The 14,232-nt window shown below is 40.0% G+C and overlaps 1 protein-coding gene across 2 annotated transcripts in view; it reads right to left on the bottom strand.

The window, feature by feature from the left end:
* Window positions 1-14,232, bottom strand: part of EPHA4 (EPH receptor A4) — a 162,403-nt gene that overhangs the window by 7,817 nt on the left and 140,354 nt on the right. The window contains exons 12-17 of one of the 2 annotated variants that reach the window (XM_010837075.1): window positions 13,060-13,121; window positions 12,399-12,608; window positions 10,386-10,535; window positions 5,275-5,468; window positions 2,154-2,309; window positions 896-1,813 (exon numbers count right to left, since the gene is read on the bottom strand). In XM_010837075.1, coding sequence (XP_010835377.1) covers window positions 1,699-1,813; window positions 2,154-2,309; window positions 5,275-5,468; window positions 10,386-10,535; window positions 12,399-12,608; window positions 13,060-13,121 — 887 coding nt within the window. In that variant the 3' untranslated portion in view covers window positions 896-1,698. Of the gene's footprint in view, window positions 1-895; window positions 1,814-2,125; window positions 2,310-5,274; window positions 5,469-10,385; window positions 10,536-12,398; window positions 12,609-13,059; window positions 13,122-14,232 lie in introns of those variants that run through there. The other variant, XM_010837076.1, reaches the window with a different exon arrangement.

The raw sequence follows: 14,232 nt of genomic DNA, 5'->3' as shown, positions 1-14,232 counted from the left end.
GGCTGGATGGTATCACCGACTCGATGGACATGAGTTTGAGTGAACTCCGGGAGTTGGTGATGGACAGAGAGGCCTGGTGTGCTGCGATTTATGGGGTCGCAAAGAGTCAGACACGACTGAGCTACTGGATTGAACTGCTGCTGCTGCTGCTGCTAAGTCGCTTCAGTCGTGTCCAACTCTGTGCAACCCCATAGAATTGAACTGATGCATATATAAAATAGATAACCAACAAAGACCTACTATATAGCACAGGGAACTATATTGATCATCCTGTGATAAACCATAATGGAAAAGAATCTGAAAAAAGATGGACACATATATATGTATAACTGAATCATTTTTTGGTATATCTGAAACTAATACAACACTGTAAATCAACTATACTCCAATCTAAAATTTAAAATAAAAAAATTAAATTTTAAAAATGGTATGGTACATATCAAATACTCAAAACAAAACAAAACAAAAAAAAAAACAAGAAATGAAACCAATGGAAAAGACCTTCCAGAACTCCTCAACTGAAAAAAAATTCTCCAAAGAATGGAATACATGCAGGCCCAATAAGGTTAGAGGTTACCCAGTACCCAAAAGATGCTCAATAACCATTTGTGGCAGGAATGAAGGGCACCAAAGGGCAAGAGGACCCACACAGTACGAAAGAAAGCACAGCAAGCGGAGGTCTAGATGCTGTCCTGACCTCATATGGTTTCTATTTCAATTCTTCCTGGAAGAACAGGAGAGAAGCCATATTACTTTGGGTCTACTCTCCCATTGAAATCTCAACCCAAACTACCTGATCGGCATGACAGATATTTACTGCTCAGTGTTTCGAATAAGATAAAGTTAAAAAACACTTTCACTAGAGAAAGACTCATTGCTGGTTCTTTTGTCTTACCTTGTAGATTTGGGCTTGCTTCTTTAAAGGAGGAAAGTATGAAAGTTCCCTACACAAGATTGTCACAGTCCACTATCCATAAGGTAGTTACGAGAAGTTTGTAGAGTTCCCAAATAAGACTTATATGGCACAGCCTCGGGCCCAAAGCCCCTGGTTTGCCCAGGAAGGGGGTATGGTGTTGGGATTTATTATTACTATTATTATTTTAAAATCCACTTTCCTCTTCTCTCCAGCCCCTCATGTCGTCATAATCCACCAGGTGGCCGGAGCACAGGGCAGCAACACTGATGAATCACATGACGTTCACTTAGGTTTTATCCATTGTACGAACCAAGCCTTAAAATTTACAACCGGGTCCTTTCAAAAAATGGTCCTGGGCACGGTCTTCATTCCAGTGAAAGAAGGATGGACTGTAGTTTATGCCACAAACAAAATACTACGGTTGTAATTCCAAATGAAGAGACGATCGAGGATGTCTCAGAGAAGCTCAGCGTCTGGCAGCAAACACGGCGTTGAAACGCGGAGGCGGTGGTCTATTTATATAGGTACATGTATTTTACAGATTAGTGATGGACGGATGTACTTCTGAGAAACAATTTGTTCCAAGTCTAATTCAAATGACAGTTGTCATTTCTGTAAGCCCCACGGTTTCAGCAATCTGTACACCAAGCAACGCTGCAGATTTTTTTTTTTTCCTTTAATTTCAGAGGGCGAAGACAAAGTAAAAAAAGTGCAGTTCTTCAATTAAAGTGCATGGATGAGGTAAACTAATTTCAAGAGTTTTGAGTTTATTCAATACTGGCTCAGACTGGAACCATTCTGCCGTGTATCTGCTGCATTTGGGTTCTCATTGCCTGGACGCTGCTCAAGACCTTATTCTGGTGTGTGACAGCTGTGATGCCAATCCTGGCCAGGTCACTGTAAGTAGGGGGAGAAAAAAAGAAGGAGAGGAAAATATGATGAGGGCTGAGAATCTCTTCCGGGCTTCATGCAGACACACATTTGAATCAGCCACAATTAATACAGCACAACAAGGCAGGTGTATTAAAATGTTTAATTAAGCAATTGAATGCAACAATGTAGGTGCTTTATAGAGGCTGTGCAAAATTATACTCAATCAATCAAAATGAAAGGCATTCCAGTTTTCTTTTTAAAAAAAAATGAGTAGGATGATTATGCAGCTCAAAGCAAAAAAAAAGAAAAGGAAAATACTATTAAATCTAGATTTACCCTTTGTGTTACATCGCTGAGTACTTACTCCTGGTTCATGTGCACTACAGCCTCTAGCGTGGTATAACCAGCAGCAGTGAAGTTATCCTTATACCGGTCCATTTTAATGGCTTGGAGCCAATCGCCTACTGATACCACGGCGGAGAACTCAGGGGAACTTGGATCCAGCAAGGCAGTGTTAGGTCTGGAAATGGAACGAGAAAGTATAGACAGACAAGAATTATCAGTGAGATAGCATGACTCAGAAGTCAGATGGTCCAAGACAAGGGAGGGGAACCAAAGTACCAAGAAAGGACTTTAGATAGAATCACCAGCAACAAACATCATCATGTTATTTTTCAACCCTAATTTCATAAAGCTGCAAAAGCATGTCTCAATCACCCTACTTGTTTTTAACTTCATTTCCTGCATTTGTTTTATGTGGACCTCTTAATGCATTAAGGATCAGAGCAGGTCTTTTAACAACCTAGCCTGGGGCAAAGGTTGGGGGGGTGGGGGGTGGGGGCGGCCCTTGTTGCTGAAACTGGTTCAGTCTTTACAGAAAGACAGTCCCTGCCAAGACAGAATATCACAGACTTTAGTTCAGCAGCTATGGAAACCTTAGTGAAGGATAAGTAAGGAAAACTGAGAGCTTGCAACCTGCCAGACTTGATGGAAGCAGAGAGAACACTGAGAGTTCAAGTCCGGCATGTTTCCAGCCAGGTTTGCAGGCAGGCTCAGTTCATTCAAACAAACGGGACAGCAGGGAGTTAATCCCCTCTTTAATCAACCCAGCCTGACCAGCACGTGTGCCAAGACTGGCAGGAAGAATGGCCACTTTGATCACTGTTTGGATTGTGGAATGTGCTTCTCGTCTTCCTTTGCTGAGGCTCCTAAAGAATCATTTCAACAAATTCTAAGCGCTTCTTATTAACTTATTTATTAGTTGACGCATTTCTCGGGCCAGGTGTTTCACATTAGATCACCATCAAGAGCAACTAGAGTTCAAGGTAAGTGATCTGTCCTCCTTCACGAGATTGATAAACAGTAAATAACCTATCCATGGAAAATATTTATTAAGTGAATTATATCTTGATCATCAAACTACTTAATAACCATAGGATAAACATTAATAGGGTATTTTATACACCTTCACTATAATTTCCTGCATAGCAACCTTGCTACTTATTAAATTCTATTTTCTTAAACTTCCTTTCTATAGAAATTACAGAATGTGGTTGCTCTTAACATTTTGATCTGATTTTCATCCTGTGACTATGTTCCTTGAACATGAACATCTAAATCAGAATTATATTATCATCCTGAATTTTCAACCAAAAAAATCCTTTTCTTGTAAAAAAAAAAAAAAAATCAAGCCTATTTAATGGCCTAACTTTCTACATAGTAGAATTAATCCAATCCATTTTTCATTTTAATTTTTACCTAAGTTGTTTTGATTTGCATAACTTCTATTTTATATAAGTATATTAACAAAACTGTTTTATCAATCAGTTCTATCCAAATAATAGCTTGTTTATGACCTTTCTTTTTGTCCACTATATTAATTAAATAAAATTTTCCAGGTAATATTCTACAGATTTTTATGGTAAGAATAATCAAGATTTCATTCTTTCCCCAATTTTGAACCAGTAACAAATATGGCCACATAGAGTTTGAGATATTAGTGTTGAATGTTTACCAGGAATGTTTGTTAATGGACAAAAAAAAAATAGTTTGCATTTACTTCTAACTTTAACCAAGAGCAGTAGAAGAGCAACGTGGAGGCACTACGTACCTGACAAGGTTAAAGTGACCTTAGAATGAAAATATGCTTACTCAGTATTCATTAATTCTAAGGGTCATTCTCAAGCTTATTCTGGAAGCCTTTGTGCTCTTTGTGGAACGCTGTGACATTTGCCTAATTTTGTGCTGAATCACATACCACGCTATACTACATCCCATTATCAGCAAGCAGTAAGAAGTATCAAAGCTCTGTATGTACTATCAATGAGAAAAATTCAGAAGTGAGAAAAGTGTATCCAATAACTCAGTTTGTTCAACCTTTTGGTGCAAAGCACTATACAGAGTTAGCATGCTACCAGGAGAAGCCTCAAGTACCAAAGAACTGGACTTGGACCTTCAGACAAAAGGATGGGATCGGGAGCTGGAGATCTAAAAGTTGGGGGAGGTTTACTTTGGAACAGAAGAAACTAGCTACACCTGGAAAAGAGGTCTTAGCGCCATCTACTTTCCTCCTCTTGGGGAAGAGAAGAACCAAAAATAGGCCAGAAATGATGGGAGATTTTATTTTAGGTCACTTGCAGTATCTTTATCTTTTCTCTGGACTGAAATGCTTCTTTTTTGCTCTTTCCAATGAAGTGCATATATGTGTGTTAAGTCGCTTTAATCATGTCTGACTCTTTGCCACCCTATGGCCTGTAGTCTGCCGGGCTCCTCTGTCAGTGAGAATCTCCAGGCAAGAATAATGGAGTGGGTTGCCATGCCTTCCTCTAGGGGGTCTTCCTGACGCAGGGATCGAACTTTCATCTTGTGTGGCTCCTGCATTGCAGGTGGATTCTTCACCTATGAGTCACCAGGGAAGCCCCTACCAACGAAGTAACTATTTTATGGGTGGGCCAATCATTCTAATTTTAAAAACTTTTCTCAAATATTCATCTGCATGTTTGTAACTTGATCCTGTTTCCTTCTCCTCTTGAAAGACTCAGAGCAACTTTAAGAACCAAAACCGGTGAATCTCTTGCCTCAATTCACATTTTATTAACTCAGAGCTGTTTTGGAATCCTTATTTTTTGTTCCTATGTTTCTTCCCCTTTCAAAATGTAGCATCTAGTAGCCTATCTTCCAAAAGTACATTTCCTCCCTCTACGTTTTCAGTTCCAGCCCCACAAAATAAGCACTGTGCTTTTCCTTTGTTGTTTTTTTAAAAACATTTGTTTTTCTGACTTTTTTTGAGGCCTGACAAGTACAAGGCTCTTCAAAACGGTGAACAGAAAACTACCTGAAATACTCCACTCAAGGAGGAAGAAGCCACCCAGGTTGCAGACCTGTGATGTGGCCTCTGACTAAAAGCCAGCAATTAAAGTGAGTAACCCTTGCATGCCACCGCTGAGGTATTCTTTCACACATCACTATTAAGAAGCAGGGCTAACCTGGAGCTCTCGGTCCCTGTCCTCTTCAAGCTGTTGGGATTGCGGATGAGTTTGTCCAACATGTTGACAATCTGCCCAAATTTCGGCCTGTCGCTCCTCTCCTTCTGCCAGCAGTCTAGCATCAGCTGGTGGAGCGCGATGGGACAGTCCATTGGAGGGGGCAGCCGATAGCCTTCCTCGATGGCTTTAATCACCTAGCAAAAAAAAAAAAAACCCACAGAATGGTATGTTAGTTTGCCAGGCAATCTGTTGTTAGAGGTTTACCCTCCTGCTCAGCAAGTTCCCTGTCCATTAAGCTGCCAGCAAGCTTGAGCATGGGAACGGCTCCAATTCTTTCACAGAAGCCAGAGCTGGACCTGAGCATTGCTGGCAGCAGGGCAGGGAAGCCAGCCGTTGCTATGAGGGGTTCTCAAATGGCAGACAATGCCCATCAGGAACTCCAAAGTGAAGATGCCTCAGGGTTCCAAGGTGGTTAGAACCCAATCAGACCAACCACATGGTGTTGGCCTGGCCCCCAGAGACCCAAGGGCAATGACCTTCTCTGTTCTTCTATCAGCTAATCGCTCTTAGCAAAAGAGATTCTAGCTTAGGTAAGGGCTTTAAAGACATTCCTTAGGATGCCTCCAAAATGAGAGTCCTTTTGTGCCACTTTAAGCCTGTGTCTTCTTTTATTTCTTTTGGCCACACTGCATGAGATGCAGAATCTTAGTTCCCTGACCGGGGATGGAACCCACACCCCTTGAAGCATATCTTAACCACTGGACAACGAGGGAAGTCCCAAGTCTGTGTCCTCTTGCTCAGACAGCTGATGGGTCAATACCAGAGCCTGTCTTCCAGTTCAGAAGACACTGTTTCTCTGAATTAGCACATTCTTCAACCCCTCCAGATGCCCCACCATTTTTACTTTTGGAAGACCAAAATACATAATTTGTCAATTCTGTGTCTCTTTCTTGGTCTCAGCTGATCCTGCTAAAGGTACTAATAGCCAGATTAAAAAATATAAAAATAATAATTTAAAAAACCTTCTTTGGGGGATTTATATTTCAAGGGGACCCTGACACATCTAAGGAAGGCAGTTATAATGGTAGGTGACAACTGCCATCCAGAGTGGTCCTCCTGCCAAATAAGACAAGTCATTCCATAGGTTTTCTTCTAATTCTGACTTTTCTAATTGTCTTCACAGATATTACAATATTTTTCTCATTGACTTTTCTCTAAACCCCTGTTCTTCAGGGTGTGAATCCCAGTAACAGTATGGTAAGCCTCCTGCCCAAGTTAAAGAGGGGAATTACTTCTTAATTTCTTGGCTACTCATAAGCTTTGTTTATGAGTATCCTATATGATTCTGGAGGTACTTTTGTTTGAGGATGTTTAAAAGTTTTGTTTGTTTTTAAATCAGTCCTCCCACCCTCCCCGCACCCCCGCACCCCCAAAAAATGATAGTTCCTAGTGAAACCACCACTGGCTGCAGCCACCTCAATGACCATGACGGAGTTCCCCTGTGGTGCATCTATTACTGCTCAGTGATCAGCCTTCAACAGAAAATAATCAATTCAGTTGGGTCCAGTTTCTATACAGCAGTATTCTGTGGTTCTTTTTAAGCAGGATATTGTTTTCGTGTAACAATTATCTTGTGATTTATTAAGCTCTCTGAATCCTTTTCTCCCATGTATTTTTGCCAACCTCCTACCGTATTCATCTTAATTTACTCCTTCTAAAGCAGACTTCTATATGCTAATTTACTGAGCATGCTTCTATTTATTTCTGGCAAGGATATTAGGTCATTTTGATCCTTTGACTTTCTTTTATCTTTCCAGGTGCATGGTGTTGACTCTAGACTTGATGAAAACATTTTACATTGAATTGATGGGAATGTGAACAACACTGGGCTGACGCCAGGTGAACAAAATTTGTTATAAACCCTCAGACTGCTTAGTATTCTTTCACTAGCTCCCTTTCCACTGCCAGCTTGGAAGATGGCTTGTGGGTGAACAAAGCATATTTTCTCAGTTTACTGCTAAGTGTTTGGGGCTGGGGGCTGGAGGGAGAGAGACGATTAAAACAAACTTGATGAAAAACTTGATAAATTTAACATATTTTTAACAGTTACTTTGACTCCATTCACCATATGCCAAATGAATTCTCCCATGAAAGTAATTCTCCAGTTACATTTCCTATTGATTGCTGTTCTACACAGACTCCAACACAGAGAGAAATGCATGTGAATAATAGATCAATAATATTTGTGGGGGTGAATTGGCTTCAGATGCTTTTACATGGATAAAGGCAGACAACTAAAAGTTTAAAACAATGAAATTGTTTTAATATAATATCAGATCAGATCAGTCACTCAGTCGTGTCCGACTCTTTGCGAGCCCATGAATCGCAGCATGCCAGGCCTCCCTGTCCATCACCAACTCCTGGAGTTCACTGAGACTCATGTCCATCGAGTCAGTGATGCCATCTTAATATAATATAGAAACTGTCAAAACTAAGTCTGAAAATATTTATTTAGGGTGGGAAAAATGACATCTTTAGATATTCTGCTTTTATGAGCACTTGGCTGCTGCTCTCAACTGAAATAAACACAAGTTTAAACTATACAATAATTAAATAATACAGACACTATTCCTTCTTTGAGGGCTTCTCTGGTGGCTCAGTAGCAAAGAATCCACCTGGCAATGCAGGAGATGCAGGTTAGTACTCTGGGTTGGGAAGATCCCCTTGAGAAGGAAATTGCAACCTACTCTAGTATTCTTGCCTGGGACATCCCATAGACAGAGGAGCCTGGTGGGCTACGATCCATGGGGTTGCAAAACAGTCAGACACAACTTAGTGACTAAACAACAGCAAACTCCTTCTTCTAGGCTGTTGGCCTTTGTTTCTCTGCATGTCTCTTACTCAAAACCAAATGTTACTACAAGAAAGGTAGTTGAAGGTGTCTTCATAATCACATCAAACAGTAGATTACACACTGCTCACTTTTGTAGTCTGTCTCTGTGAGAGTGGGACTATAAAGAAAGCTGAGAGCCCATGAACTGATGCTTTTGAACTGTGGTGTTGGAGAAGACTCTTCAGAGTCCCTTGGACTGCAAGGAGATCAAATCATTCAATCCTAAAGGAAATCAGTCCTGAATATTCCTTGGAAGGACTGATGCTGAAGCTGAAGCTCCAATACTTTGGCTACCTGATGCAAAGAACTGACTCACTGGAAAAGACCCTGATGCTGGGAAAGATTGAAGGCAGGAGGAGAAGGGCATGACAGAGGATGAGATGGTCAGATGGTATCACCGACTTGATGGACATGAGTTTGAGCAGGCTCTGGCAGGTGGTGATGGACAGGGAAGCCTGGCGTGCTGCAGTCCACGGGGTCTCAACGAGTCAGACACGACTGAGTGACTGAACTGAACTGAACTGAGTCTGTCTCCAGCCTGTAATTATCTATCAGTTATGCTAGCTGTTGTCTTTCTTCCTATTTGTTATGAACCTTCCTTTATAATTTATAGGTACTACAGTGTCAAAACTACCATTCCTCTTAATCTTGTCAGAGAATTCTTTTTGCCCCACTGGACATAGAGCACAGTAGCTTCTGTATTGCTCTAAACATTCTTCTACTGATTAAGCAACCAGCATCCCATTTCTTGAGTACACCTGGTTTTTCACTTAATTGTCAAGGTTTTGCAACATCCTGTTGTTTCAAGACAAGGCAAATGGTCAGGTAACATTCCACTTCAGAGAAAAAAAAAAAAAACTTTTTCTTAAATAGTTTTTATTGATGAATTGAGTATCACCCATTCGTAAACACACTAGCTGCTAATATTTCACTTCACCCAAAAATATTAGGAAAGTTTTAAAAATGACCATTTTATTTTGTTCTGATTTCCAACCCTTTTAGAACTAATACTTTCCTAGAAATAGCTAGTAAGTGTCCTAAGAAGACCCCCCTGGTCTAGGTTTTTTTTGTTGTTTTTTTTTTCTTTCTCACTGGAGATGTTTGTAATTAAATTCTATTACTCTGGAATCTTATTAGTGTCATTATTGAATGCTTTTCTAAAATTGCAGGCACTGTGGATACTCCCATACGAAGTAGTCCAGATGGTACATTTAAAGGGATGTGCATAATTTACAAAGGGTCATTTAGTGAAGCTTTATTTTAGAGTCCTCAAGGGGCAAGCTCTAATTACAATTTTGCCAGCTTTAAAATATTCACTGGTTTTCTTCCAATAAAACTTTCATGTCAATTTCACTGCATGTGAAATGTGTTTTTCATATATCCCTGCATTTTCTTAACACTCAAAGTTTAATTTTGTTTCAGTATGAACTTGAAAGCTAACCAACTAAAAATACTGTTCCATATCACTAATCAGTTGAGCTATGCATCTATCTGTCTTATCAATCTATCTCCCATACTATACTATTTAGGCTTTGAAGTTTTGATCCTTGAAATCAATGACCATAAGTTTTAGCTAGATTACTAGACGGAGAAGGCAATGTCACCCCACTCTAGTACCCTTGCCTGGAAAATCCCACGGGCAGAGGAACCTGGGAGGCTGCAGTCCATGGGGTCGCGAAGAGTCGGACATGACTGAGCAACTTCATTTTCACTTTTCACTTTCATGCATTGGAGAAGGAAATGGCAACCCACTCCAGTGTTCTTGCCTGGAGAATCCCAGGGACAGGGGAGCCTGGTGGGCTGCCGTCTATGGGGTCACACAGAGTCGGACACGACTGAAGCGACTTAGCAGCAGCAGCAGCAGATTACTAGACACGTTTGTATTAGGACCCTGAAATTTAATGTATCAGTTCACACTCAACACTTACTCCATCATATGGTAACATGAAAGTGAAAGTGAAGTCGTTCAGTCGTGTCTGACTCTTTGTGATCCCATGGACTGTAGTCTACCAGGCTTCTCTGTCCATGGGATTTTCCAGGCAAGAGTACTGGAATGGGTTGCCATTTCCTTCTCCAGGGGATCTTCCTGACCCAGGGATCGAACCCAGGTCTCCTGCATTGCAGGCAGACACTTTACCCTCTGAGCCACCAAGGAAGCCCATTAACATGAAACTTCCTGCATCTCAAAAAACATATCTTTCAGAACATAAAGACTCACATCTTGATTGGACATGTCCCAGTAAGGTCTCTCTCCATAGGACATCACTTCCCACATAACAATCCCGTAGCTCCATACATCACTTGCAGATGTGAATTTACGATAGGCAATTGCTTCTGGTGCAGTCCACCGGATAGGAATCTTGCCACCCTGTGAACATCCAAGCTCTAGATTATTCCCCAAGTACGTTGATGTGCCCTTTTAGTTTCTGAATGTTACAGTTTCTGAATGTTATTACTGTGTGCCAAGCAGGACAACAGCATTCCTGAGGTAGTTTTCCAAACAATCACAAGATACTTGTTTATTCTAACGAAAATGTTCCAGGTTGAGACAGTTCTCATATGTTTTCTTAAGTTATGGGGAAGTAAACAACTAATCTCCTTAATTGTTTTTTTAGATATTATCTGGGCTCTGCTTAAGGCAATACTGTAATAGAAAGGATATTTCAAGTTTTACAAAATACACACTATCTGTGGTGTATACCAATGAACGTGCAGCTGAGACTAATTTTGACTTCTTCTTGGATTTTCTTACCCAGCAGCACAAAACCAATACTTAGTACTGCTTCAGAAATCATGAACTAAGGAAGTTAAATATGAATATTTCTATATATTCCACTGTCATCCAACTCTGACAGAACACAAGAAACATGCCTAACTTAGCTAGAAGATAATATGTTGAACAGGCTCTTAGAGGAAGTCAAATAGTACCAGATGCTAGAGCCATTACTGATTTTAATGGAGGGAGGGCGGGATTTTGATTATTTAATTTTCTAAAAAGACACCTGCAAAAATGGTAAAGCAATTGAACATTACCCCCCAAAAGTTTAAAGGTCTCAAATGTCTCTTGTTGATTATGCTTATGTGCAAGGTATTTTTAATGGAGTTTCAAATTTCTTAGGGTTCCATCTGGGGAAATTAATTCAACTTTAATTCAGACCCTTAAACTGTTCAAAAGGACATCATTTAAAAGTCTTCTTTGCTTCATTAGGGCTACTAAAGAGGGCAATAAACTGTACCATAAATTTCATTGATTCACTATACTTTACACTGTTATTACATTTATGCTTGTTCCATGCAGTGAGACACTTGTGCTGCCTTCCTTAAATATTTTGGCTATATAAATGTATTATTCGAGAAGCTTCTTTCTGCTTTCCCTTCTCCAACTACTGGGGGAAATAAAAAGTCTTTAGCATTGATAAAAGCATATTCTTTGCTGAATGAATGGACTTAGAATTTTGGAGAAGGTATGTGTAAGAATCAAAACTACAGCCATAGAAATGGAACACTACCAGAAAACATGCACACACACACACACACACACACACACCCACCAAACTATACCAAAAAAATCCCTAATGCTTACTATTACAGATGCAAAATGGTTAGCATTAAAGGAGGAAAATGGCTGGTCTGCTTCATGTTGATTTTAACAGTGTCAGCCCTAATGGCCAATAACTTTTATGATTCTGTGTTTATTCCATTAGTATCTTATATTCAGATTGTCCAGCTAAGATAGCAAAGCCATTAACTGTATGCTGATAACTCTTCACCATGCCTTAATCCCGGCTTATCTACTAGTAGTAAAATGCAGGCCATTAGATACTGGGAAACCTTGTGTAGCGTAAATGTTTTATAAATCTTGTATATACATTCTCAGATTCAGTAGGCAGCTGACTAGAAACACTGTTCTGTCTTGTTTAAAATAAGATTTTTTTTTTAAATAATGAAAAGGAACCATGTATAAAATCTAAAACAAACTAACTGGAAGAAAGGAAGGAAGCAAAGTAGATTAAGTGTGAAAAAATACAATAATGTGACGCTCTAAATTGTGATCACACATCTAGAGCGTATTTCAAAATTTCTCTTGGAAACACGGTTTTAAAACAGATGCATGGCGATGAAGAGGCTCTGAAGGATGAAGTAACTTATAAATATCATAAAGAGCTTAATCATCAAGTGAGAGGAACAGTTTCATTACAGTCAAAGCTCAGAGGTCACAAACCCTTCTTACCCTGGTGGTATATGCTGCTTCTGGATCGTCCTCTAGCACTCGGGACATGCCAAAATCAGATACTTTGCAGACCAAGTTGCTATTGACCAGAATATTCCGTGCAGCCAGGTCTCGATGGACATAGCTCATATCAGATAAATACTTCATCCCAGACCCAATGCCACGAAGCATGCCCACCAGCTGAATGACCGTAAATCTGCCATCATTCTTCTGCAGAGGAAAGGAATGAGGTACAATCTCATTAACATTAAGCCTAATTAATTTTCAGGAAGCATTTATTACTTGGATCTTTTTTGATATCTGTATCCGGTGTGCAGTGAAATTCAATACTATTTCCGGGCCTTTTGGACCAAAGTCACTAATTCATGAGTAGAGTATGAGCAAGGAGCTGGGTTTGCTTCCTGTGATAGATGGAAATTATCCAACTGTAATGAATCTATGGCTCCAACAACCCCACAATACAAAAATAAATCAAATGCTACCCTCCTTGAACATGGACTGTTAAAGAGCCTTTAAAAATCACATCATTCTCTATTTCTCCTCTTCTTCCTCTGCTCCATTAAAAAAGGTCTGTGTACAACCAAACAGAGCACACATTCAGAGTGTGTTAGAGTTTTCGAAATACCAACATTCTTGGGTTTAATATAAAGTAGTTACATACCCTGAGGAATGCATCCAAGGAGCCATTCTCCATGTACTCTGTTATGATCATTACTGGTTTACCTAGAGTTTCCAGAAAGAAAAACACAAAACCCTTGATGAGCACTGCAGTTAATGAGATAAAAATGGGCTGTGCACAATTTTCCTGCCAAGACACCTGTCTTGTGCGATCTAATTTAATTAAAACAAGCCAAGCTTATGCCTCAGCTGTGGGGAGCTAGGAATGAAATATTAAAAGGACGAGTAGGTTTAAATTCCATCTGGAAGGTTAACCCTTTGGGTGGCTTGTTGACAAGGTCTTTAACTAAAGTGGCCTCCAGAAGCCAGGGGCATGTGATGAGTATTTGCTCTCTCAAGCAAATGGAGAAGAAGATAAATGACCCATTTAAAGGAAAAAAAAATCTTTAGGATAATTAATTAATTTTGCCCCCAGAACAGACAATTGTGCAATGCTAAAGGAATCAATGAACAGAGAAAGGTTTTTTTTTTTTTTTTACCTATTTAGAGAAACCCAAGTTTCCAGGAGCAGTAGCTATGCTGAATACTTCATTACCTGGAACTCATCTTAAAGCTCAAGCATGTACAATCTTAGCTTTTCCCCCACCTCACTCGGGTCAGGGGCTATAGCCTGTCTTTCCCTTTTCCTATCTATCAATATACTCAGTCTATTTGCTTCTTTAAGATGCCAACCTCAGCAGCAGCAACAACATCACAGGAAAGGGTCAGTAAGTGGTTTCATCTTAGCAGCAATTTTAGTTCAGGACTGGAACATTTGTGCACCCCAGTCCCCTTTGTAAGCAAAGAAATCAAAATGATTTTAAGTTTGGAGAAGTGGGGACACACTTTCATTTCGCTTTCATTTTCTTTCTGAGGATCTTAGGAAATAAAGATGGTTCTTTAGTTTCTTAATCCCTGGCAATGGACTCAAGGTCTGAAGTTCCTTCTTTCTAAAGGTATTTGTAGGGTCGCAAAGACTCAGACATGACTGAGTGACTTTCACTTTCACTTTTTCTTTTGTGGGAGTGAAGAGGTAATCAAAAGTAAATCTTTGATATTTTACTAAGGCTAGAGGTAAAGCCGGAGAAGGCAATGGCAACCCACTCCAGTACTCTTGCCTGGAAAATCCCATGGACGGAGGAGCCTGGTAGGCTGCAATCCATGGTGTCGCTAGGAG

The sequence above is a fragment of the Bison bison genome, unplaced genomic scaffold (assembly GCF_000754665.1).
Source record: "Bison bison bison isolate TAMUID 2011002044 unplaced genomic scaffold, Bison_UMD1.0 scf7180017864068, whole genome shotgun sequence".
Taxonomy (NCBI): domain Eukaryota; kingdom Metazoa; phylum Chordata; class Mammalia; order Artiodactyla; family Bovidae; genus Bison; species Bison bison.
Note: the sequence above shows the minus strand (reverse complement) of the source record. Positions and strands in the feature narration are given on the sequence as shown.